Source organism: Cydia strobilella, chromosome 2 (assembly GCF_947568885.1).
Source record: "Cydia strobilella chromosome 2, ilCydStro3.1, whole genome shotgun sequence".
Lineage (NCBI taxonomy): Eukaryota > Metazoa > Arthropoda > Insecta > Lepidoptera > Tortricidae > Cydia > Cydia strobilella.
In genome coordinates, this window is record NC_086042.1 from 21,753,493 (window position 1) to 21,781,421 (window position 27,929).

General features: G+C 39.5%; 2 protein-coding genes across 3 annotated transcripts in view; one reads left to right on the forward strand and one right to left on the reverse strand.

Annotated features, from left to right (window-relative positions):
• The first annotated feature begins 4,194 nt into the window (after positions 1-4,194).
• Positions 4,195-5,450, forward strand: LOC134755471 (small ribosomal subunit protein uS3m). Its single transcript, XM_063692026.1, has 4 exons — positions 4,195-4,332; positions 4,409-4,601; positions 5,032-5,132; positions 5,213-5,450. Exons 1-4 carry the CDS (start codon positions 4,303-4,305, stop codon positions 5,399-5,401), a joined length of 513 nt encoding a protein of 170 aa, XP_063548096.1. The 5' UTR covers positions 4,195-4,302; the 3' UTR covers positions 5,402-5,450.
• Positions 5,451-6,710: 1,260 nt separating this feature from the next.
• The window catches only part of LOC134753965 (CCR4-NOT transcription complex subunit 6), a 208,035-nt gene continuing 186,816 nt past the window's right edge, over positions 6,711-27,929 (reverse strand). For both annotated transcript variants that reach the window (XM_063690013.1, XM_063690005.1), the window contains 7 exons: positions 22,432-22,589; positions 22,094-22,248; positions 21,448-21,599; positions 20,914-21,138; positions 19,649-19,820; positions 18,623-18,762; positions 6,711-15,799 (listed from right to left, as the gene is read on the reverse strand). In XM_063690013.1, coding sequence (XP_063546083.1) covers positions 15,723-15,799; positions 18,623-18,762; positions 19,649-19,820; positions 20,914-21,138; positions 21,448-21,599; positions 22,094-22,248; positions 22,432-22,589 — 1,079 coding nt within the window. In that variant the 3' untranslated portion in view covers positions 6,711-15,722. The remainder of the gene's footprint in view (positions 15,800-18,622; positions 18,763-19,648; positions 19,821-20,913; positions 21,139-21,447; positions 21,600-22,093; positions 22,249-22,431; positions 22,590-27,929) is intronic.

Genomic DNA, 27,929 nt, shown 5'->3' on the forward strand with positions numbered 1-27,929 from the left:
CGCGGTGGCGGTATATTATGAATGGTTTCTATATCAGTGTATCAACGAAAGTAGCCATTACTCGGAACTGCATGTGCTGCTGACATAGATGGCGCTGATTCTGCGCTAGAAACGACGCATTCGGAGCTAAAATGACCCCTATTTGCAGTGTTTATTTAATAATTACTCATCAGTCCATTAACCGATTTCGATACAATTGAGTTCATTTGATAGATCTTTTTGAAATATTGTAAAAATAAAATACGCGGTATTATAAACAGCTGGAAAAGAGGTAAAATGTGGCATTTTTACAGAAATTTCACGACTGCGTTTGTTTGAGGCCACCGTGTGCGAAAATTAAGGCATAAAAAGCCCAAATGCGCTCTTACCTACATGCTTTTACAATATAGGGCCGGGTAAATCCTGATATTCAAGCGCACCAAGCGCGCTTTTTATACGTGGCTCCTAGGGCGCCTGTTATATTGTACAGATTACATACAGGGCGCCACAAGCCCGAAATTTAAGCGCGCAAAGCGCGCTCTTTCACACAGGCCTCACACTGTAGGGTCGGGCGAAGCCCGACATTCAAGCGTGCGAAGCGCGCTCTTTCACGCAGGCCTCACACTGTAGGGTCGGGCTTTTACACACAGGTTTTAAGTTTAAGAATTACATACAGGGCGCCTGCTTTACGCTATGAGGTTCCTAAGCGGCCCTATGCGGACATCGCAATAACTTCCACGCCACGTTTCACATCAACCACTGCGGCTGTATCCCTGATACAGCCTATCCCCATGTTTAAATTGTGGAGGCCATTGTGGAGCCCACTCAATGAGTTCGCGAGTCACCATGTCTTTCACAATTTCGAGACTAATTGTCATGGCAGGTGACCCATAGCCCATTATCCAGTCCATCCAACTTACAAATCAATAGCCTATGACCTTATATAGATCCCATCGCAGCACAAAAGTGCTGCACTGCAATAGTCTTTGCACCTGGCGGGGACCATCTCCGGATGTGTCATATTGTGCGATCGGGGATGGTATCCGCCACGTGTATCCCTTCTTCTTCTTCTTCCTCTTCTTCTAGGGGCTATGTAAGGCTCCAGAGCCTATGTATCACTGCGACCATCCCTAATCTATTGTGATCGCCACCTACTACAGCTCTCGATCCAAACCTGCAACTTCAAACAGCTGCTGGATCTTTTTGATTTCGAGAGACTTTTAACTCCTCCGGGCGCAATATATGTCCACCCAGGATCAAGTTACGAGTGCGCATTAGGCAAGGGCACTGTGAGGATGTGTAGGGGCATCTCCTCTGCCTCCATACAGAGTCTGCACCGCCCCATGTCACGTTTCCCCATAGTGTGCATGTGCTTATTTAGGCCGCAGTGCCCGGTGAGCACCCTTACCAAGTTGGTTCCTAGACAGCGCCAAGGCGCTCGAAGACGCCTTTTTGCTGAAGGCCTTGATAAGCGCTTTGGAATGGTTCAAACCTGGTTTTCCCCTCCAGAAGTGAAAGTAGGTCTTCAGGGTGAGCCGCGTTAGGCTTCTGGGAATCCCACAAAACGGCTCAGGACTGTAGTTCTTCCCCTTAGCCCCTGCTCGCGACAGTTCGTCGGCCTTTTCGTTTCCAACGATACCCGCATGCCCCGGGACCCAACGTAGAACAACCTTGTTCCTGGCTCCAAGGTTGTTCAATAGTTGCCTGCAGTTCTCAACCAGCCTCGATGTGGTGACATCAGAGGTTAGGGCTAAGAGTGCCGCCTGGCTATCCGAATGGATGTAGATAGTATGGTTGCCGTAGTTGCTTTGCAGATTGATTGACGCACATTCAATAATGGCGTATACCTCTGCCTGGAATATAGAGCAAAAACGCCCTAGGTTTAAGCTGATGCTTTTCCTAGGCGCTTCACCATATACTCCGCAGCCTACTTCAGATCCGGATTTGGAGCCATCAGTGTACCACCTTAGGCTTCCTTCTTTCCACTTAATTTGACTGTTTGACCAGTCCTCCCTTTTGGGGAGTTCCACTGAGTAGAGTTTGAGTGGACAAAATTTGGGTGCCATAGTGTCGGACGGCATCCCAAGAACAGGAATATCGTACACTGATTCCTTAAACAGTCTCAGAGTTTGCGATAACCAATTACCTCTCCTCGCGCCCGCTATTCTAAGCATACTAGATCTCGCCTCCAATTCCAGATACAGGTGAAGGGGCGGTAGATTTAGTATGGCCTCTAGGGCTGCCGTCGGGGAGGATGACATGGCTCCAGTGACGATGACACAGGCAGTTCTTTGCAGGCTGCCAAGCTTCGTCACTGTTACTTTCTGCGTCGTTTTCCTGTACCATGCTACGGAGGCGTAAGACACAATCGGCCTCACTATAGCTGTGTACAGCCACAAGGCAATTTTGGGTTTTAGACCCCATCGGTTGCCTGCTAAACGACAGCATATTGCCAAGGCTGATCTAGCCTTTTGTATAGTTCCGTCCACATGTTTGTTCCAGGTCAGTTTCTGGTCCAGTTTTACCCCCAGATATTTGAACCTCTGTTGAGAACGGAATAGTTTTACCATTCATGATATGCGGCTTAAGTTTGTCTTAAGATTCCGCTTGTTCGTGAATGGAACTATAATTGTCTTGTCCGCATTGATAGACAATTCATTCTCTCTGCACCATGTATTTATGGTGTTGAGAGCCCTCTGCGTGTATCCCTTGCTTTTAGATTTAATTGTCTTAAAGAGGTCCTTGGCTTCGGCCCCACGCACACCTCTCAAAGGTCCGGGACCCCATGATCCCGAGATATGGAGAAGACACACAATAATAATAATTACTGGTATACCCTGGCTAGCCACTTCCTCAGTTGTCGACCTCCCAAACTTTGAATGTCGCGCCTTTTTCTACTAACAAAATTGGCTTGCCAGAGTATAGGTATAGTATAAATAGAACCATAGAATTATAAGGCATAGAAGCCTAGTCCGTACATCGCTACTGAAGCCATTTCAAGTGCGACGTCACGTCACACTCGTGTCATCGTATTCGAACGGCCCTCGCAGTACTCAAGGTCAAATCGGTTTGTGTACACCTCCCGTTTAAAAATCAAAAACAAAGGAAAGATGATTGTTTGTGCAGTGAATGAGTGTCACAACGCATCATATCATAAAAACAAACCGCCTTATATTACATTTCACGCGTTATTATCGAGTTTAATGTGATATTTTTAGGTAATCGTAAATACAAAAATCAAAATTTTCGTCAGCCGCGATTTCTTATAAATGTTGCCAGTATAGTGAATGTTAGTTGGTCAAGCAAATCTTGTCAGAAAATAGGAACAAAAAACTATACTCATCCTTTTCTTTTAGGTGCTAGTTCTAGTGTAAGACAAAGATAGTATGATTCTCTCTGTCTATGTTTGAAATGAGGCAGTCCCTTGACAAACTATAAAATGAATACGCTTAATTGAAGTTCCTTGTATAATTATAGAAAATTATATATTTTAACATTTTTCATATTTTATTTTAAAAATTAATGTTTTTTAATCAAATAAAATTAATTATTTATTTAGTTTTGTTTTTATTTTTATTTTGTGTAATATTCGTTTTAGATTTAAATTTCGGAAAATTTCAGTAAAATGCCTACAATACGAAACAAAGTTTCACTTGCATCGTGGTATCCTAAAGCAACACAATGATTTTTATTATTTATGTAAGTACATTTGTTAAATAAAAAAATAGTAAAAACGTATCAGCTTATTTTTATTGAAACCATATTTCACAAAGTACAGAAATGAAATAAATCTCTAAAAGAAACATAAAAAGCTTTTTCAACAAAATATCTACACACTTCCAAATTATTAATAACCAAGTGTAAGGATGATGTTAAAATTTCCCTACTTCGAGGGAAATAAATATATACTGGCAACATATATATGTGAGTGTGTTGATGGGCGTAAACACGAGCATTCCACGCACACATCAATCGTGTTTCGGCAGTTTCGGCTTCACTTTTGGCCGATTACCCGTATGGGGGCTATCTGTCTATGTGTAATTAGCCTAAGAATAGAAGTTTATTTTTAGCAAATCGAGTTGTTAGAAAGAGAATTGTACCGGAAGTTTTTAATATAAAGCGATCGAATACAAACACATTGTACTCACAGCGTGAAAACTAATTTCTTAAACTAAATCATTCCAAACGTCAACTTGACATAAATGAAATGACTCAACTCAAATGACATTTTCACGTTAGGCTAATCACAATCACATAACGACATAACCACACAAACTACAATATAAATATTTAATAACACTGGAAATAAATCTGTGTTTCAACATGAATAGATCAATAATAAAGATGTTTCAAGTAATTATCATGATATGTACAATGTGTTGTATAAAGCGTGGTATATTTTTCTAATATTTTTGTGTTTTGTTTTCAGTCTAAGCTAAGTTTGGGTTCTCTAGCACATCGGTCAATATTGGATTCACAGTTACACACCTCTGCTGCCCTATGTCGGGTGGTGTCGGGCAAATACAGGATAACAAAGAAGCGGGACAGACCTTTGACCTATGAAATGGCTAACCCTCCACACTACATTGCTCACCGAAAGTCTTGGAACTCTTGGAACACCTGTAAGTTACCTATTTCAAATATAATGATATGATGTGTTTACATTTAGCAGATTTATTTAATGAACGGTCACTGGTTAGTAGTAACTCTTCCTATAAAGCATGTAGATGATGTAGACTTGGAGCTCAGTCCAGAGTTAAGAATGTTTTCTACATATTTAACAAATTTTCACCTAGTACCCATAAATTGGAGTATTCCCATTTGTCCCGCTGGGCACATGGGAATAAGTGTTTTCATATATAAATCATATCAAGTGTCCCTGCCTCATGTCTGGCACACAGATGCAGCACACAAATGGAGCGGGGACAAATGGGAATACACCCATCAATTGAATTTTCGTTAGTATGGGACAAGATCTTTGTGAAGTTATTACAAATCATGACAGTTTGTTTTATGGTAAAAACTTATACTTATATTTTTATTTTGTTTTAGCTAGCCTTAAGGATGGCCTGCGAAAATCTGAGACAGCAGTTGAAGATGAGTTCATCCGCAGGTTCATGACTGGCACCTGGCATGGCCTTGTGTGCAGTGAGGTATGCACTTTCTTCTAAGTACTAAAATGTCACTCACGCTTTAGTATCTTCATTCACACTTGTATCACTAACTGTTGCAGGTCATTATAAAACGTCAGTTCAACCATATCAGAGTAGCAGCGATCATACGGCGAGCAGTGTCACCCACTAAGATGTACTTCCTGTTGGGCTACACCGAGGAACTGCTCTCCAATTGGCTCCAGTGCCCTGTGACTTTGGAGCTTCAGACTGTTGACAGTTTCAAGGATGTAGTATTTAAATATATTTAAATCAGTAGTAACAATGTAGTTAATGTAAATATAGGTGTTCAGTTATAAACTTTTTTTTATATTTAATTACTCCTCAAGGTAATCTGGTTAAAGTATGGGGCAATTATGAAACCTTCAGTGCCAACTATGACACTTAATTTTGCTCAATTGAACCAAAGATAAATGGTTTAATTTGACATTGTGCACTCATGACACTTCTCCATTAACTTCAAATTAAGCTATTTAGTGCCACTTGCACCATTCCACTAACCCGGGGTTAACTGGTTAAACCTAGTTACCATGGTTTTTATTATTACTGTTATTTGTATGTCTTTTTCATATCTCGGGACCATGGGGTCCCGGACCTTTGGGAGGCGTGCGTGGGGCCGAAGCCAACAGTGCTGAGGCCCTTTAAGACAGTTTCATCTAAAAGCAAGGGATACACGTGGCGGATACCATCCCCGAGCGCACAGAGACATACATCCACATCACAGAGAGCTACATCCAGAGATGGTCCCCGCCAGGTGCAGACTATTGCAGTGCAGCACTTTTCCAACCTGGAGCATAGGTCCCGCTCTTGCGGACTCCACTGGCCGGCCAGTCAAGGCAAGCACAGAGGCGAGGGCCAGATGAAAGTGCCCTCTGGAATAGGGGTCCGCGGTGTCGCCACTCACCGTCAGCTCGCCACAAGCTTATTATTAAAGCTTTATTTATTCCATAATTTTTAACAGTTTTATTTCTATTATTTGGCATGAATGATAGTTTTATATGGACCCCGTTTGGGTAAAAGCCTTCAACCCATGCCATTTTTCTCGGTCTTTGGCCGACTCCATCCAGCTTGCACCTGCGACCTTATGAATATCTTCTGCCCAACGCCTTCGTGGCTTGCCTGGTTTCCTTTTTCCTTGTGCTATAGGCCCTGACCATGTTGTTTTAAGTGTCCATCTTTTATCATTAAATCTAGCAATGTGGCCTGCCCATTTTCATTCGAGTCTCAATGCATGCAGGTTAAACCTAAAGTTACCATGGTTACCAGTACAATTTGACACTGGGTTAACGGTTTAACCGCTTAACCCCGGGTTAGTGGGATGGTGCAAGGGGCGCTTAGTAACACATTCTTTACTGCTCAATTTTTTGTGCGTTGGATCATGCTTTAACGACGTTCAATCAAATTTGGAAGTTTACCTTAATAGCAACATCAAAATACTCCGTAGTCATGCCATGTATGACACACATTTTGTGGATACCTATGTATGGCAAATGGCAGTCAACAGGTTAGAAATCATAACACTCTTACGAGAGTAAAAGGTGCGTAAATGAAAATCCCGCGTAAAATTCATATTCTCTTATAATTTGATTCATTCAAATATACATAATGTGTCAACAAACAGCACAGCGAGACACGGCCCCGCTCGGGCCCGAGCCGCGACGGAACTTCTGCACATACGCTTTGTACACTTTTACACACATCCACAGGAACAGGTACTACTTGATTTTAATATTGCTCAATTTTTAAGTAGCTTAATTGAACCACGGTTAGAGATTAGCTTCGGGTCTGTTAGTATTGGTTATGAAATCAAGCAAAACCTGTTTAATACTGAGAGTACATATATTACTAACATTGCCATTTCATAAGAACAATTTACCTATCTTCAGAACGTCGCTCCGCCTACAATTTTCGTTGATGCACAATTCTGGTAGAATTTATATAATTGTATATTTGGGTAAGAATAGAGGTACAATGTCAGCATTGTAAACTGTGCAGTCAACGAATTTGTAAGGAACAAGGAATAAATGCCTATAGTGTCTCTCAGGTAGAGCAGTATTGTCTATCACAGTGTCGTAAAGCATCTCTTCTTAGATTCTAGTGAGTTACACTGTTCGATATTATCATTAAATCACCCATAACACAGTTAATAAGTAGTAGTTAAGGTGTTTCAGAAAATATTTTTTTTATTATCTTGATATTTTTATGTCTCAAACAGTCTTTAGTCTTGAGCTAATCGATAGGGCCTATGGAATGTCTGCCTAGATGCAACTCTGGTGACTGCGTAGCTCGCGAGTCGTGGGTGACGACGGAGGCTAGCGGTCGTTGCGGTGTGCGCAGAAGTCCAAACGGCTGACAACCGCGACGGCTCGCTCGTTGTTTAGCATTAATCGTTATGAAATAACATAATATATTTACAAATTAAATGTACACACAACATGAAGGCTTCTTTTGGTAAATTCGAAATTTCCAAATTATACAAGCGCAAATTCGCATCGGAAGCTTCCCAGCCGACTGATTGTTTTTTTTTTCTTTAAATAATACGGGTTTAGAGACTATTTACAAATAAAAAATAACACAGACTTTATTTTTACAACAAATATGTACAGTTTTAATTTAAACACATAAGTAGCTCAGTACACAGTTAGGTATATACATTTATATTCTAGCCACCTGGGGAGCTCCGTCACCTCGTTGACAAAATAAACTTTGCGCTAATCTAAGTGATCAACTGAACAATTTTGATTAATCTAGGCAAAATGTCTGGCATGTAACCACAATGTCTGGCATGTAACCAAAATGTCTGACATGTAACCAAAATGTCTGACACGTAACCAAAATGTCTGACATGTAACCAAAATGTCTGACATGTAACCAAAATGTCTGGCATGTAACCCAAAATGTCTGGCATGTAACCAAAATGTCTGACATGTAACCAAAATGTCTGGCATGTAACCGAACATTTGCCATCTTTACAATAGTTAATATTTTCAACTACACACGGCTAAAACTAGTAAGTAAAATGTCCATCAAAATTCTATTAAAATAAAGAGATCATATATGTTCAACTACAAATAAGATACACTTGTTATGATAAAGCTCTCGTTATCCATAAGCAATACTCTCGCATTCATGTGTGTGATTTAAATGGGGAAACTTTTACTGAAAATTGGCCTGATGACAAATTTTGAAATCCCTTTTAATATTGTCGGTACACTTCTATTGGTTCCGAAAACACAATATTTCAGCTTTGACGACCGGTCTGGCCTAGTGGGTAGTGACCCTGCCTATGAAGCTGATGGTCCTGGGTTCGAATCGTTGTCTGAGTATCCACAACACAAGCCTTCTTGAGGTTACCGTGGGACTTAGTCAATTTGTGTAAGAATGTCCCTATAATATTTATTTTTTATACTCATTAGTTTTAACATAAATAATTGCATTTTTATAGCTAGTTTAAACCTCGCGCGAATACGCCTCGCATCCGTTTGTGACGTCACGGTTTAGTTGGTGGTAGGGTTGTAGATATTGTTTACATGAGTACTTTACACACGAATATATTACTGTACATACTTACAGTTACGAATTTTCCCTTGAACCTGAATGATAATGTTAATTCGTCAGCACTATATATTACGATTAGAGATGATAAATACATTACGAAAATTTATCACAATGATAATAAATAATAATAAATCCGTTTATTTAACCTTTTGGACGCCAATGACGTGTGTTTCAGTCAAAACTGTTTTGTTTATACTGAAATTGGGCCATTTTTTAAAATCATATAAACATATATGTTTCTTAGAAACCATAATTTCCATGATTCTTTGTTGCTGTCATCATGCCAATTGCCATACGAATAATCTCTCAGAATGCACTTGTGCCGATACTCATAATATATGAGTGATGGGTTCCATATGTGGCTTTCCATCATAGACGGGTCCTTATGATCTATGTGCATAAGGACTCTTTTCATCAGAAAATGGTCCTTATGCACATGGAGCATCCCTTATGAATATGAAGCATAAGGACCCTTTTCCGATGGAAAGCCACATATCACTGACGGTGTTGAGTAGGTATAAACATAGGTAAACAAGTGCTTCTTGACCCAAATTTCACCCGAAATCACATGTTATTAAGAATATTAAGTAAAACATAAAAATAGTTCGGCCATTTTTCTTAATTTCGCTATAGCGCTTGGAAGTGGTTAAAAAAATGCGAAAGCATAACCTACAACTGAACTTGGTACGAAATCGTTACTAGCAAGGCTACAATACTCGCACATGCTCTCAATCTCAAACGTAGAGTCGTGAAGCCTTGCGAGCATTATTATTTACTGTAACTAATGCATCATAGTTGATTGATGTATTTGTGGCTCATCTATTATAATTATGATTGTTCAGACTATATCTACTATTATTATGCTTTTCTAGACAGAAATGAACATGTAGATATATTGCTAAATGCAAAAACACTCACTAGGTACGTAAAACCAGTTTGGAGAAGACGATTGAATTTGAAAATAGCGTTTAGATAGCAAAGGCAAAATGGAGTGGTGTGGTTGAAACCCTTCAGTTGTTATCAACTAGTTTGTGCTCCCCCATAGCTTCGCGAAAGAATTTCAACACCAGACTTGTCTTAAACTTCTACAAGAACCTATATTAATCATACGAGAACTAGTAGATCACCTTGATATGATTTAAAATGTAATACCTGCAGGTACTTAGAAAATTATACAGCGCCATTAGTCAAAATTTGATTGATATAAAACTTCATTTCACTCCATTTATCGTAAAAGTAATAGTCAATATACCCTTTTCATGATTTGGCATTTTTACAATTCATCCGAGTTATGTAGGTACAATAGATATATCCACATGTTCGAGGAGGTCAAACAGATCTATACACATGCACTCACACTTGAATGCAAGTTGTAAATCTTTTATCGCTATTCGAGCGTGCAGATACATCTGCCGTAGACTACAAGAGAGACGTTATCCCTATCACAATTGTGTTCTAAATTACAAAATAAATACAACAGCACCTATATTTTGATATACATAATATGAGTAAAAACTAAAATAAAATAAAAAATGAATATTAGGTATTACAATATTACATAATTTCGATGGAGCGAAAAATATAAGCGTAATTACTATGCAGTGGTCCAAAATTTGTTACTGGCAATTAATATCACCATTCCGAGTATCGATATACGCCACACAACGAGTCCGTACACTCCGTACGCCGGGAGCGTCAGCGAGACCAGAGCTGGAGCCCCAACTATTGCTCACTCCGAACCTAATAGGGGGTCTTGCTGTAGTGTTAGTGTCTGCCACCAGTGCAGCACTAGCCCCTTTACTAACCATAGAGCAACTTATACACATACTGTGCCTTTAACAGTTTTTTGACAAGTTTTCAGAGATAATAAAATTTGACATTGATGCATCTAGGCGGTTTGTTTACAGAGGACCTACCGGGAAACGCGAATCCGAAATTTCGCTATCTGCCTCTTTATCGCTCGAATATGCAAGAGTGACAGAGATGTTCGATAACGAAATTTCGATTTTCTTGTTCCGCGATAGACCCTCATATTATCCTCATTCCCTATTATCCTCATTACTCAAGCACAGGCTTATTATGGCCGCGCTTATCGTGTCGCTGACCGTAATATGCCCGGTATGTCTCCTCCATATCGTGTTTTTATGGAAGGTCGGGAGGAATGACTGACTGACTGACACCCTCTCTAGCTTCACGCTCAGCTCTTCGTAATCACATATAGCTGATCCTAATAAGAAATAATTTGCGTGTTATCGATAGTTCAACTAACTTAGATGTTAAGTTTTAAGAATTCATGATTGGTAAGACTTAACAATTACATGTAGACTGTCATAAAGACTAACAGGTCACAGGTAAATCGACACTAATCAAAAAGCGTATTGAAGACAAACCTCTCAGTTACACTAGTACAGATCGAGTTTTGAATGATTCACGGTTACACTTAAACTATCGTGAGACATATTTCAAAATATTTATCAGTACGGTTTTTACTCACTATTATTTTTAGTCGCTTTTGGCGACATGTTTCGGATTCTTTGGGAATCCATCCTCAGGCGCCTAAAAATAATAGTGCAAAAGCGACTAAAAATAATAGTGAGTAAAAACCGTACTGATAAATATTTTGATTCACGGTTAGTTTCACTAGACTTAAAGGTAATCACGGTCAGCACGGTCTATATCCCGGTCAATATAAATCTAGTACAGATCGATTCACTAAAGCTGGCACGAATGGAATGAACGAAACTTTCATTGAATGAGTGACACCTGTCGGTATACAGTTATACCCGTTTACACTCGCGTGCGAGAGGCGAAGCGAGCAGGGATGCAAAACTCCTGCTTTCGGGTATTCTCGACTCCGTTCGGCTCAGCATTGCTCCGAGCAATTAGGGTTGACACAACTTGACGTCCCTTTGCGTGCAAGACCACAGATAAAGACTTGAATTTTGACAACCCTAAATAGCCGAAAGGGATAGTGCCATATATTAGAAAGGGACAGTATGATTCGTCCCTGAACCGCTGTCAAACTTCAGTTTTGTAGGAAGTTTCTTTTCTGTACGGTAGTACTATTATTTATTATGTGCCACGAGACACGTATGTAATCGGTGGGCTCGTCTCGCGGCTCGGCTTGCGTGGAGGAGCGGTTTTTTGGGCACGAGTCAAAGGTGCTCGCGGGAGACGAGCGCTTGTTGTTTACATTCGCGTTCAGCTTTCATTCGTTGCCGTTCGTGTCTAAAATCGATAAGCTCGACGAGCTTACGAGCTTTGGCCGAGACACGAGACGAGCCGCGAGCCGAGCCACGAGGCGCGAGTGTAAATGGGCTATTACACACATAAATGTTTTCATTCACTCATTTGTGTCGGCTCTTATGAATCGACCTGTACGAGTTGCTAGGCGAATAGCGAGTTTACACAATCACATTTGCCTTTCGCATCATCACCCGAATGTGTAACTGCGGGGTTGGGTCTTCTATAATCTATATCAACAAATACAATCACTTCACAAAAAGTTAAAACATTCATACAAACATTTGTACTACTGCAGTATGTTCCCTGCTAGGTGTATAAAACGAAAAGGTGCATTGCCTCGCGACACGCCCTGCTTTAAACATAGACGATTAAAAAATTAAAACCTAACTTGAAAATGCAACATTATGTAATTTCGATTAAGACCAATTGAGAGAAAAAAATACTGACGAGTTTTGAATTTTAAAACAATTTAGAATTGTGATAGACTAAATAAAACAGAGGATCTTTACATGGTAACTAGCATGTTGTCTTAAGAAGGACAGGGAACCTTGTTTTGATTGTAGACAGGGCTTTTTAGTTAGGTATAATGATTCTAGTGTGTGAATAATGTATCATCCAATAGCAATCGAGTTAAAATACTTTGATATCATAATAAGTTCCGTAGTATGGTGGTGTGAGGATATCTTAAACTTGTAGGATTATCTGCAATTAATTATGAAAAATCAAGGCTGAATGAATGTCATATTCTCGTTTTTTTAAGCTTTAAGCTTTATCCTTTAAGCTAAATCTCAGAGAACAAAACTAGAGACGGAAAACCTATGCCGGCGCCATGTATAATAACAGTTGCCAACCTCATTAAGAATTCTTAATGAGGTAAAGACACTTAAGTGTCTTCGTGAGGGTTTTTTTGTTTTAGAGTAGGTACATACCTACCTACATTGTTAGTAGGGGCTTTTAATTTCGTGAAGCAGGCATAAAATCTGGTCACATGCAGAATAGCTACTATATAATTGACTTAAAACTAAGGGGGCGTGTCGAGAGGCAAAAGACGCCCCAAGAGGGACATTTTAGAAAATGCACTTATCATATTATTCTATTCTCCTCTTACATAGAGGTCTATAGAATACCAAGGAAGGGAGTAGATGGGCTAAAAATATATTAAAAATAGTCTCGCTGAGAAGTTTGTTGGTACACACGATGCGACATTAAAGTAATGATCGCCCGCCGCTTTGTTCTGAGCCGCCAACTCACGTCAACGAATGCCCTGGCCTGGGTAGCTTATTGCTTGCTACAGCCGGCAGCCGGCACACTTCGCTCTAAACCTACAGTTCCATCCCTCCACTACCGTCAGTGAGACAGCTATACCGTGCGTCCTCGTTGCGCACACGCACACATTATATTCTTGCTTCTCTACACCTCTCGCGTCGAATGATGAATCCTATGACAGTTCGTTTTTATATGGAGTAACCGTCACGTAAATGTTTTGGAAGTAGTTTGTAGAAATTTGGAAGTTTAGCACATTAATAAAACTACGATAAAACATTTCTTCAATTATTTTTAAACTAAGCCCAACCAAGAAAACTTGACACAACCGTCATTCGACGCGAGAGGTATAATATGAATATAACTAAAAAGAGTTATTAATTGTAATAGAGCGGTCAAGTCTAAGAAATAATCGTGCACCCTAGTTTGACAGCAGAAAACGGATGGCACTGTACTGTACTGCGCATATTTATTGTGGTCACTGATTTGAATTGTCTAACATTAACTTTTGACAGCCAAAGTTACCGCATATGTATGGAGCCGTACAGCACCATCCGCATCACCTGTCAAATTCGAAGCTTACATTTGTCTTATGTATGTATTATTATAATTTTTTTGCTTGTATGTAAATTCAATGTTGACGTGTAAAAGCGCCCTTGTGGCCTATTTGCTGAATAAATGTTGAAGTTGATGAAGTTAGACTTATACACATCTTACACAATCAATGAATCTTTGATATAACTTTCCATGCAACAATAAATTGTTGTACCTAAATAGCTTCTAAACCAATCTAGCTTACAGTGCGTCGTATACTATTACTAACAACTTTGTTTTTATTAATTTGAGACACTGTTACATTTAAGCTGTTAGCAATATTGTAGTTGCACTTTATAGGAGAAGCTTCTTACATAAATCAGATTCTATACTAATAATCTTATTAGTATAGAATCTAATTTATATATAATCTAAAAAAGGATTAGTTCAGACTGGTATAGATGTCTCAAAGGTTTTTATACAAATAGAAAGGAAGTCCCGCGAGCGTTTCCCGTCTCACTTTCTACTCGCTAGTAACTCATACACACATACACTGCGATGCATGACCAGAATACGAATATTATCTAAATAATATACAGTGGAGGAATTAAAAGTATTTTATAACTAACAATGGTAAATGGACGTTTGACGACACACGCCCACTCGGCAACGTCAAAATGGTTAAAATTACACACCTCACATTAGTCTTATCGTAACTTCATTTAAAAATTAATATATTTCTCGAGCCATTCCTCAACTGTATAATATGTAACATCGAAAAACCAAAGCTTATCCGCCACAGATTATCACTATTGAAAAAATATTCTTCATGTACCATTTACATTATTTCATCATAAATATTCATTGACACAATAAGCGTAGGTCTGATTTATTTCATTGATTACGTTTTTAATATAATCGTCAAAATTAGCACTACTTAACATCTGATTTGTAGATGATTCTACAAGGAAAAACTCCACGTACTAAATAATAATATGCATTGCATACGATTGCAGTGTACGCTCGGTACACGTCATAGCCAAATGAATAATAAGAAGTACGTAGTGATGCGATATATCTTAGGCTCGGTTTTGACAGCTAAAAGGTACTAATTGTTAAGGATAGCACACCAACACGCCATGTTTTGTAGTAACTGGATAGTCAAATGTTAATTCTTGACAACTTAGTTACTATTGTCTTCGGTTACCGCGATGGTATAGTTTTATTTCACAACTTAGCTACTGCAAAATGTACGACGATGTGCGCACTATCTACTTCAATTGTCAATACCCAGCCGATGTAGCGCCTCACCCCGCGCAACTTAGTACTTACTTGACTACCTCACACGTCGACACGCGGAATACATTGCACATATAGTTCGCTCCTCTCTGATCCGAGCCGCCAAATAACATGTCACGAACGTCCAACTACCACATTTACCTGTACAAACGACACCGTCTATATTTCTAAGCGGATAAAACGAGCACAGCTACAAAATCTAGTTTCTATTACACTAAAATCGTCACTCGACGGGGAGGAAAATCAGAGAGCAGCGAAACACGGCACATTCGCTTGGATTACAAAATACACAAGTTCGGCCGATCCCTCGCGCTCAACAGAAGCGCTACAATATATAAATAAATAACCAAATTCATCAGGTAATAACGATCGTCTCGTTGAACATGATCGTCCGCAACATTCACTTACACCACCTCACACCTAATTATAAGTAAAATACACAGTCGGAGATTTTATATTGAAACGTGCAAATATTGAAAAGTCGCGATCGAACCGAGCTCACGTTGATAAAATCTCGCAACCGTTAAAAACTTAAAAGTATGAAACGTGGCAGACTATCCTCGGGGCCGTCGTCTCGTGCTAGCGCGGGTGTGTAGGGGGGTGAGAGGGAGTGGGGGCGGGAGGGGAGGTGCTGGCGCCGGCGCGGCGGCGGCGGGCGCGCGGCGACGAGTGCTACCTGCGCCCGATCAGACCGTTGGAGTTGCCGCTCGCCGGACACATCTCCAGCTCCACCAGCAGGGGGAAGTGATCTGGAATATCAACGATCGACGAGTCAGTGTTACGTTCCACGGAATAATAGTAGATTGTGTCACAAGGGAGCAAAATGACGTATTTACGGCGAGGGCGTACAATTGAATCCTAAACGAAGCGATGGATTCTATAATAGAATCCTGAGCGTAGCGACACATGTGACACACACCTATGAGGAAATTACATACATATATTAGGTTTCAAAACATTATTATTTTAAGCAAAGATCGATACGGACAAAGTGCCAAAAATATGTATATACGACTTTATTAGTGTAGGTACATACTTCTGGCAGTTTGTCCGTATCGATATTTTCAGACGTGACTGTACTGACAAATTAAAAGTACCTACAGCTCATAATTATGTACCTAATATCTTTTCAAAGACAGCAGCAAACACCTAAAATGATACAATGAAAATCAACTACATTATTTTTGTAGATTTTTCTGATAACAAATTAGCTCTTACCCCTTTGAACCAAATCTTCGGAAGAACACTATGAATGAAGACTGATATCACTTATATTTATTATTATAAAGTTATTGATTTAAACTAAGTATTTACAAATTTATAAACAATATAGAACCGCATAATTATGCTTTGTGAAATATTTGTACAAAACTTTTTAAATATACATACATACATATAGGTACATACATACATATAATCACGCCTATTTCCCGGAGGGGTAGGCAGAGACCACGGATTTCCACTTGCTACGATCCTGACATACCTCTTTCGCTTCCTTCACTTTCATAACATTCCTCATACACGCTCGCCGGTTTAGGGTGCTCTTGACCTGGCCTTTCTTCAGGATTTCCCCGATCTGATCAGAGAAAGTCCGCCGAGGTCTGCCCCTTCCAACTCCCGCTAACAACTCTACTTTTTAAATATAAACGTTTCAAATGGCATAGACAAGTATGGCTGCGTTTAAGGAGACCTAAAATGTCAAAATAAAAATTAAATTATTAAACTAATGTTTTTTTACGTTTCTTTGTGAATATAAGGCAATCAAGGAATTTTTGTTACACAAATGCTATTATTCTTTAAATGATTTCTTAAATGATAATTTGGAATAAATTGGATTTCATAATAATAATGTAAAAATTTGTAATTGTAAAAATATTAATATTGGGATAATTTTATGATAAATTATAATTTAATATAATTTAAGCTGGTGAATAATGTATAGCTGTTAAAATATAATTTAGACTAAGTATTATTTAAGTAACTATGTTGCTATGCCCTAACGGGTGCATGTTGTAACCTAAGATATAAATAAGACCTAATGTAAACACATGTATGCAATAAATGATATGACTATGACTATGACTATTACGCTAATTAATTAATTTACTTAATTTAAATATGCTATTAATTATTTTAAAATACGCTAATTTACATTTATTGTTTACAATTACAACAAAATATTATTTAAGCTAGAAAAATTGTATGCACGTAATCGATTATAAAGAAATTGTAATCGATTATATGCATACTAATTTCATACGTCTTTGTGTCAATATTTCATACTGGCAACAAAATGTCCTTGAATAGAAAAGTGCCACTTTGATCCCTCCTAGCAGGGAAGAAAAGTTCCTTTTTCGAATAGGTGATGTGAAAAATAGTATATTGTTGCCGAGGGATGGAAAGAAAGGCCTTTACTGGCGAGGTACCTAGATGCCATGGCAAAAGGAAGTCAGAAAATGCCTGTTTCCACCGAGGTATACACAGTGCTTTTCTCAAACATGTAAGGAAATACTGAAATATATAATATATTTGGCGAATGTGGCATACGTTATATACACGTTTGCTCCCGGCAGCGGCGGACAGAAATGGAATTTGTATCACTTATTTTACTCCTAGGAGTATTTGTATTTACAAGGGGATTGAACCACGAGCGTAGCGAGTGGTTCGAAAAGTGGAATCTTGAGCGTTGCGAGGGTTTCAAGGCACGAGGGTTAAGCAAACTTTGCCTCAGAGTGAAACATAAAATTTTGCACCACACCAACGTGAGGAAAATACTAACTTTGAAATACCAAAAAAAATCAAATCAAATCCAAATGAACGTAATAAAAATGTATCATTCAAAATCATCATTTAAAACTCAATTCAACCAGCTAACAAGAAAACAACTAGAAATTTGCATCTGATTACTTTGCCCCACATGTGGATAAAATGCAACTTTCTCATTAGTTTTTAAACAATCAAGCCAATCAAGAGGGCCTTTACCAGTTGTTGTGGTGAAAATAACTATTTTACTCGTCGACTGTATTGGTTGAATTAAGTTTTCGTATACCAAACTGCAACTGCGTACTTTTCATGCATGAGCTCCCAATTCTGTAGTCAACTATTATGAATTGACCAATCAACGTGGCGCCGCGGCCCAGTGAAAAAAACACCAACGCGCTAATATTTCATGAGTAATATTCATATATTATGCACGCGTTGATGTCTTTTGTACTACTGAGATACTTTCCTAATTTTCTTTAATAAACGTATTATTTTAGATGACTCGTAGAAAAAGTATTGTATAAAATAATAATATTTATCTAGTTTTTCAATCTCGTACCTTTATTAACGCGGTACTCGACTGAAATGCTCACGATTGCATAAAATACTATTGTACCTACTGTTTCGAATACTGCTAGCGAAATGAAAGGGATTTTACTTTTTTATTATTCCAGAAAAAAAGATCCTTCGGATAAAATCAAATATTTTGTTCGCGAGCACTTTTGGTACGATTACCTACATAAGTTTGATGATTTACTGCGGTAGGAATGTCTATAAGTACAGTAAAATAGGATACGGTGAGGGCTCACCTGAGGGTATGTGCGGATGCGGGCATCCGACCACCTTGTGTTCGCGGAACCAGTCCTGCGACAGCGGGCCCAGCAGCCCCAGCGGCGTCATCGACTGCTTCGAGTAGAATATGTAGTCGATTATACCCTTGAAGTCAAATCTGAAAACGAAACAACACATAACTTTATTCTCATTCTGTTCTCATTCTGACCGGTCGATGTCAAGTTATAATAATATGTGGCTTTCCATCACAGAAGGGTCCTTATGCTTCAAGTGCAATAAAGTCCTTTCCATCTGAAATTCCAACAGAAGTTCTGATGGAAGGTTCTGATGGATGGAAGCATAAGGACCGTTTTTTAATGGAAAGCCACATATGTCAAGTTTAACGACTTAAGTAGATACGTAAGTAAGTGTTGATATTCATCATTCACTGGCGCAGTCGGCAGGATAGAAAATAATTACTATACTTTATTTATACATCCATACTAATATCCATACTAATATTATAAATGCGAAAGTCTGTCTGTCTGTCTGTCTGTGTGTTCCCTCTTCACGCTTAAACCGCTGAATCGATTTAGATGAAATTTGGCATAGAGATAGGTTGAGTCCCTGAGAAGGACGGACATAGGATAGTTTTTATCCCGAAAATCATCCCTTAAGAAAGTAAAAAGCGGGGTGGAATTGAGATAATTAACGAAGTGCCTGCTAATTTGTGTGCATAATATGCTCAAATTTAGATTGCTATGATAATTTTTCCAGGCGCTATACTTACTCTAGCTGCGGTTACTAAGTCCACGCAGACGAAGTCGCGGGCAAAAGCTAGTATGTATATAAATTAAACCTTTTGTATCTGTAATGCATCTTTATCATAGAGTCGGACCAAGCTTTCATTGCGCAGTTTTGCTATGACGAAGTGTGGAAGTGTTCTTATGAATGTATGACAATGTGAAGCTAGCTAGTAATGGCAGGCGATATTCTCGATCCGTTGAACAAAAAGCTTGTCGTGGCGTACCCAAGCGTTTTTCTTAACTCATTATAACACTCACGTGTAGTTGGTGTAGGGCATGATGTCCTCGCTGTAGGCAGAGGACAGTTTGAAGTTGTGCGTGAACTCGTGCTCGGAGCCCGGCATGCGGCGCAACGACGTGGCGTACCCCAGCGCCTTGAAGTCGCGGTGCTCCGACGACACGCGCCCGGCCGATAGGAACTCCACAACGCCTGAAACGTACACAATTTATAGTCAAGCACGTTGACTGATGTTAGAATTTTTGGTTTTTCGGGATTATTAGAGTTCTGTGCCTCAAAAAGAAAAAAACGTAACCCTAATAGGATCACTCGTGTGTCTGTCTGTCTGCCCCCTCCCCGCCTAATATATTTCGAGTCTGCTGGGACTAATTTTTGTTTAAATAAGGGCCGGCTGGTTATACGTTCATTAATAGTGACAAAATGCTCTTTTTAAATTCAAGCCGCTCACCGGGTCATTGTCAATACCTACTTGAAAATCCGTCAAATTTTCGGATCTCTTTTTGATTTTCTCAATTTTCCCCAATAAAAACTTTTACGGCAAAAATCTATAAACGAAAGTGTTAAGCGGATAAAATTTGAAATTTAGAATTTCCATAAAAAGTATTGCAATAAATCGAAACTAACGCGGCCAACCATACCAATAAATGTAATTGCTTTAGTATCAAAGCGTCGAAGCAAACACCATTCTCCAAGTAATGCAGAAATACGTTGAAAGCGAACCGTCCTTAGCGGTCGCGGCGGCGACGCGCTCCGAAATCGTTAATTTAAACGATTTCGGAGTGACGGACACTATTTATTTCCAAGTGACGGACAAACAAGCTCATTGCCGTGAAAACCGTTAATTGGTCTGTTTGTCTCGAGGATCTGACCCGTCTAATGTGAACTAAGCACTGTATTGTCCCACCGTTGAAATCTAGGTCGTGAACGTCTTAAGACGCTAAACTAGTCTCATTTGTTAATTATTGGTTAAACACGCCAAAATTTGGGCACTTTAAATTTCAAATGAAAAGAAATTTGGAGCGAAATTTATATTGGACATAGTTGTAGAAATTATCGTGATAATATACCCGAATTTTATTCCAGCCTCAGGATTTGACATACCACTGACTTTGTGATAAATTATATATTAAGATTTTATCACGTTTCTTCAACTATCTTTCAACTATTTGGCTATACATTCAGATCCTTGTTTCGACCTTTTACAGATCTATCTCTCGACCAAATAGCTGAAAGAGAAACGTAATGCTGGCTTTTTTACGACATAATTTGCTAGTTGGGTAGTTACCGCTGTCGGGCAATGAGTTGAAGTCCCCGCAGAGCAGCAGCTGCACGTTGTCGCGCTGGCCCGCCAGCCGCAACGTGCGCGCCGAGTCGTCCAGGATGCTGCGCAGCTCGTTGCTGAGCATCATCGTCTGGATCAGCTTCACGTCGCAGAACTCGGGGTCCCAGTGGATGTGTGCCGTGCATACCAGAATTGGCTGCCCGAGCATCGACGACTCCGTTGGTAAGCCTGTCAATTATATAAATATATAATTTAGAGTTTAGGACACCCGTCGTACTTTCAGTATACGTTGCCGCATTATATTTTTGTCGAATGTGTTATGGACGTAATCGACGTAAACCATTCTTCCCATAATAATCATAAGCATTTTAAGGGCTAATCAAATTTATCTTCCCACCCTTTACCATGGTTATCTTCGGGATCGACGGCCGATATTGATGTAGGAGTGAAAGTGACCAATATTTTAACCACATAGACCGACAATGGTATTATAAACGATATACATATTACGATATAAATTGAGTGCAAGGTGCTCACCATTCTCCCAAGCCGCCTCTTTGGTCTTCAGCAGCGCAGCCAAACCGATGTTGTCCTTGGGCATGACGCGGTTCAACATGTTGTCCGAGCCCTCACTGTTAGCCATCGCGAGCTGGTTGAATTCGATGAGGTGCTCTTTTACTAACGCGAATCTGCAATACATCATTAAAAATATATCCTGCTTATTATTTTCACAAGTAGATTGACTATATAATTTATGAAATGGCATCGCTGCGCAGTTGCGTCGAGCGGCAGCCATAGAGTTGACTAGATGCCGACGCTCGGGAGACGCTAGTGTGGGGTGGCTCTAAGGATCCATAATTAATATAACTAATAAAAGCACTTATCACGTGGTTTACTGATGTTTCGGCGAAAATTACTTGACAAACTTTCAGTTCCCAAACTATTTATCCCATATTTCTAGTTGGGCGAAATTTCATTTCGCAAATTTACATAATCCAACCTAACCTAACCCAACCTAGTACGTCATTTTCATTTCGCAAGTATGGGGTTGGGAAATGAAATGGTTGCGAGGTAAGGTTATGCCAACGATTGGTTTGCCAAATGAAACTTTGGCGAAAGTTGGTTGCCAAGTGAAATTTGGCGAAATAAATTTCGCCAAAAAGGAAGTACACCTATCACGTACTTTGCAGATCTGAAGAAGATGGCACAACCATCGACGTATTTTCTTTCCGACTCGCCCATGGTCTTCGCTCGCGATTTTGGTGAGAAAATGCCATCGTAACCGTCGCTTTTAAGCTCTGGTAAGAAGAAATTGTAAAATTGGTCGGTTTCTACTTCCTGCAAACACAGTAATGATTTAGGTATGAATGTTTTTTAAATCACCGCAGTAAGAAACTGAACATTACAAAGGTAGTGCTTTTGCACATACGCGCGTCAAGATTAGCGTTAGATTTTGTGCCGTGCCAACGGTTAGTAAAATGTATGTTGTAAATATGTAAAACTAGCCAGATAACCACTAACCTGTAAACTAATTAGGTCTGCGGAATAATGTCTAATTTCGTCCAGAATTCCTTTCTTCCGGTAATCCCATTCTAACGCCCAACTGGGGCAGTAGCCGTACATCTGTCTCGTGGCATATTTGTCGCAGAGGACGTTGTAGCACATCACCGTAAAAATACCTGAAAGTAACGACATTTATCAGCAAATACATCGCCTTTTCAACCTTTAAATCTTGAGCACCATTTGGTTTTGTTAATCTAGTATTTGTAACCAAATTAATAACAATGGTAAAAAAACGGACAAGTGCGAGTCGGACTCGCCCACCGAGGGTTCCGTACTTTTTAGTATTTGTTGTTATAGCGGCAACAGAAATACATCATCTGTGAAAATTTTAACTGTATAGCTATCACGGTTCATGAGATACAGCCTGGTGACAGACAGACGGACAGTGGAGTCTTGTAATAGGGTCCCGTTTTTACCCTTTGGGTACGGATCCCTAAAACATTATCGAAAAAATTTTTTTATAGTAGTAATTTGTTTTACAAGGGGGCAAAATTGTTGCTTAACTAACCCCTCGTGCTAATATTGATATCCGAGCGAAGACTAGCTACGCTCGTGATTCGAATCTTGAGCGTTGCGAGGGTTTCAAGGCACGCGGGTTAAACAAACTTTGCTCCCAAGTGAAACATAAAATTTTTCACCACACCAACGCGAGGAACTGTAAAATATTACAAATCAAATTCAAATGAACGTTATAAATATTTATCATTCAAAATCATTACTTAAGTAAATTCTATCAGCTAACACGACTAACACGAAAAATCAAGTCAAAATTTGCATCAGATAATTTTGCCACACATGTGGAAAAAACGCAACTTTCTTATCATTTTTTGAAGAACAAAGAAAGTCTTTACCAGCTGGTGTGGTGAATAAATATGTATGTAGCTAAGCAACATAATATAAACTTATTTTAAGAAATGTTTATGCTTAAAGACCGCTTACTACATAAAGGCAATTCACAACTCCAGCAATTTATCTAATTCCATTTAGTTGATTGGCAAGCAATTGTTTCAATTACAGTTTCGCGACAAGTGTTCGTTGAGAGACCAATTAGTCGACGTTGACGTTTTGTGCCGATGGCAGCGCATGTTGCGTGACAAGTATAAAGCGAATTCAACAGAGTTGTACTATGATGTATCTCCATTACAACCTCACCACCGAGCTATATTCTCGTTGGCACGCGCCGCAATAGTCTTAGTATTTGTCTAATTGCATATCTCCAGCCCCAACCCCATCCTGGTACTGTAGCGGGCCGATACCACTCACCTATAATGCGGGATTTTGAGTGTGTCATAACCGCTACTAGGTGATAATAGTTATTGTTATTGCTGTCTGTTTTTGTTTGTTGCGTTCTGTTTTTGTTCCACTAACATTTAGTTTTTAATCTTAATTGTTATTAACCATTATGGGCCATTGTTGTCTTTTAAATAAATAAATTTAAATTTAAATTAAATCTTGGGCAGCCGCTTAAAGATATCGTGACTCCGCGGCTTTTCCCAGCGTGCTACAATTATGGGTTTCACCTGTATTCTTTCGAATGGGGATGAAAATGAGCCGTTTAGCAGTCACTCAAGCCGTCATCTTGTGAGCCCGGGGGCTAGTCGTGTAAGATGTATTAGAATCATTGTCGATGATTAGAAAATGGCGTATACAATTGTGTGGAAGCGCTTTACAGCTTGCAAGCATCTTAGTACGATAAAGACATACAAATCTGTTAGAAGTAGGTAGGTACTAAATGACTTAAATGAGGTACGAAGAAGACAACAACGACCTCTTAGAAAACGGACAGGAAATTTGATATGAGGGTCCTCTGGCTGGGCTGTTTCAACGTATCCACTTATTACGTAAACTAACGTAGCACGACTGTGCTATCTCACGCTGTGTGCCATTATCTCAGATTTATGCGGACGCGGCGCGCTCGCATAGTCGCACCTGTCTCCGCGGATCAAAAAGCGCTGGGACGATGAAACCAGCCGTCTAAATGTCGACTTCGTGGAAGACCTTGGCGGTGCAATTATCTGGATTTAATCACGCCTCCGTCACTCAACAGACAATGTAGCGACAATGCAGTAGTGTAAGCTCAAGACAGAGAGGTCGCTACAGAAGAACAACAGTTGAGAGACAGGACAATAGCAGGTGACGGGCATAGAGCTGTGGCACGGACAAATATAGATCATAAAGCGTATTTGCGTTCATGCTAATCGTAAAGGAGTCAATGTAACCCAAAAGCCATCAATGCTGCCGCAGCACGTGCTTTGGCAGTTTATTTTATGCGCTACGCAATGCAATTCAAGAGACGCGGCGCACATAACAAACGTCAAGTACCTATTGATGCGACACGACACGGATCACGAAAGGATCACCAGGGACCGGCCCGCTATCCCTTACAGAGGGTTTTGTAAGGGTTTTGCATAAGGCTTACCTCACCATACCCTTTGCCAGACAAACCCCTTGCATTTTGCTTTTAAGGCGCTTCGCGCAGTTTATGGCCAAAAACTGTTACTTTTTAGAGCTTATAACTTCTAAATGAGTCAACAAAAAATTATAAAAAATATATATATGCATCTTCACTCTATGCACAACAATTGTAACATTTGACTTTTTTCCTGAAATTTGTAGTTTCACCGAAAAAAAAAAATAACACGACAGGCCGTTTTGCGGCTAACTTTGCTTGTAACTACTAAACGGCTTAGTCGATTATAATTATTATTAAACTAACAAAAATGTTTTAACAGGTTCTATAAATGCAACATAGCTTTTGTTAATCAAAAAATATTTTCTTAAGAAATCGAACGTTTTTCCACATTTCATGCGTATGCAGCCTGAAAATGGCGTGGCCAGCAGTCGTGTGCCAGCTTTGAGACGAGGAGGCTGTGTCGCTCGTCGCTCCGTGCCTTCCTTGCACTATGTTCGCTTATGCACAAGCAAAGTGCTATAATATCGGAGTTATTGTGGCCAAAGAATAAATAACTGCAGAGCGCTGATTTGGTTGCGACGCGCATTAGCGAGCGCAACACGGTATTTTGCGGTCTATTACAATAAATATAATGATAATATCCGTATATAAAATACTATAATATACGTATGTTTGTGAAAACTTTATTTGAAATAAATAAATAAATGTTTTCTAACCGACATATTATAATGTCATTCAAGTTTTACGTTTTTAATAATGTTCCATTCCATCTCGAAACAATAAATAATTGTTTTAACATAAGCTACCTATTACCTATTACGTTGTATGTATAGGTATGTATAGTACCTGTTAAAAAATATCGTATTTTTATTTACGAAAAAACTTACTATTAAGCTCGTCACAGACGGAGCGATAATCTTTCGCGCGTGTAAAGCGCCAAGTCGAGCTAAAACAAAGAGGCACGGCCGTACCATCCTTTTCTCAAAGCCACTCAGGCCATTTTCAACGTCCTGTAGTTTTGTGTTGGCTACAGCTAGAACCCTGAATTTGGTGACACATATGGCATAATATGGCTTAGATATATCCCCAAGAACATTCCATTTAAACTTGTATTATAAGAATTATTGCACGTCAAAGTTGCCTATTTTTTTTTTTTTATGAAATAGGAGGCAAACGAGCAGACGGATCACCTGATGGTAAGCGATTATCGCCGCCCATGGACACCCGCAACACCAGAGGGGTTGTAAGTGCGTTGCCGGCCTTTAAGATGGGAGTACGCTCTTTTCTTGAAGGTTTGAAGGTCATATCGGTCCGGAAATACCGCAGGCGACAGTTCATTCCACAGTTTAGCTGTGCGAGGCAGGAAGTTTCTAGAGAAACGCACAGTTGAGGACTGCCAACCATCTAAGTGGTAAGGATGGTAATGTTGTCGCGTAGGGCGATGGCGAAAAGAAGCGGCAGGGATTAATCCGAACAATTCCTCGGAGCACTCCCCGTTATACACGCGATAGAAAATGCAGAGCGAGGCCACATCTCTACGCAGCGCCAAGGAGTCAAGCCGTTCCGAAATACGCTGGCAGTCGACAATTCGAGTCGCTCTTCGTTGGATGCGGTCCAGAGGGAGAAGCTGGTATTGGGGTGCCCCTGCCCATAGATGAGAGCAGTATTCCATGTGCGGGCGAACCTGCGCTTTGTACAGCTGTAGGCGGTGGGCCGGCGTGAAATACTGTCTCGATCTGTTGAGCACACCAAGCTTTTTTGGTCATTGACATACTCACTCACTCACCAATCATCATAATTCTAAGGTACTTCTAGCAGACCCACAAGCTGAAAATTTTAATCATAGTAAGTAGTTTTTAGCTTCTCAAGCCATAAAAAAACTAAAAATATTGCAAGATCAGTCACGTTTTAAAGATTTGAGAATTGCATAAGTTACTTTGTAATCCAATATAAATATATGCTACTACAAAGTTACTTTTGCAGTTCCTACAAATAGTAGGTGAAGGTCTACGATGTACGATGCGAGTATGAAGATGTGTATAGTTATAAAATGTGTATAGTATGAGTATCGTATGGCTATGAGTATGGTAAGGATATGAATATGGTATAGGTATGAGTCCGGATATGGTGTGGGATGGGTAAGGGTATGAGTATTGTACGAGTCATAGTTTGGTATGGCCATGAGTATTGTATAGGTATGAGTACGAGTACCTATAGTGTGGGATGGGTATGAGCTTTGAGAAAAGTGGTAGCTGGCGTACAAGAAGTAGTACCCGAAAACAAGGCCTGCCTACAAAAAGAGATGAGATCCCATCAAAAACATTACATGTAAAAGATGCAAGTCTCGCAATGCAATTCTTCAACTACAAAAAAGTTTTGAGATGTAATGTGAAACCAAGTCGGTATTTTAGTCAGTGCCAGGGGGTGTTAAAACGTTGTATTTACATAAGGTAACGATTCAAAAAATGTAGTACTTAGTTTACAAGTTAACTATTAATGGCATTATTTATATTTATTAATTTATTAAAGCAATAAAAAAACTATAAACGCACTATTAATTAATATATTTTTCTTATAATTTTCGACTTCCACGGTCGGAAATTACCACGGTAGAATAATCTACTCATACTCAAAGGACAAAATAGCTGCAAAACAGTCTTTGCAGTCAAAAGATACACAAATACGAGTATACTCATCGGCGCGCCTCTGGGCTGTCTTATTATATTCTTTGAACATCGTTGCCGTGCCGCGAGTCAAAATTCACGTACGATCGCAGTGAGCGGAGTGCGGGGTGAAGCGGGTACATTTGCCCAGACGCTCAAGGCAAAATCAGCGAGAATCGTCTTAAAGCCCTTATATAAAGCTAACCCATTTGAGTAATCGATAGCCCTTACAAAACCCTTATCATCCGCTTACCAACACCTTGCATATTGCTTATAAGGGTTAGCCATAAAGGGTTTCCCTAATAGCATATAAGCGTGCTAATTTAAATCATCTACCTTGTTTATAAAGAACACATTACTTCGAATCCAAGCGATCGTCG

Excerpts from the sequence above, each read along its gene's own strand:
- LOC134755471 (XM_063692026.1), top strand. The coding sequence starts at position 4,303 with ATGAATAGATCAATAATAAAGATGTTTCAA. Across the intron at positions 4,333-4,408 it reads CAATAATAAAGATGTTTCAA|TCTAAGCTAAGTTTGGGTTC; the intron begins GTAATTATCATG and ends TTTTGTTTTCAG. Across the intron at positions 5,133-5,212 it reads ATGGCCTTGTGTGCAGTGAG|GTCATTATAAAACGTCAGTT; the intron begins GTATGCACTTTC and ends TAACTGTTGCAG.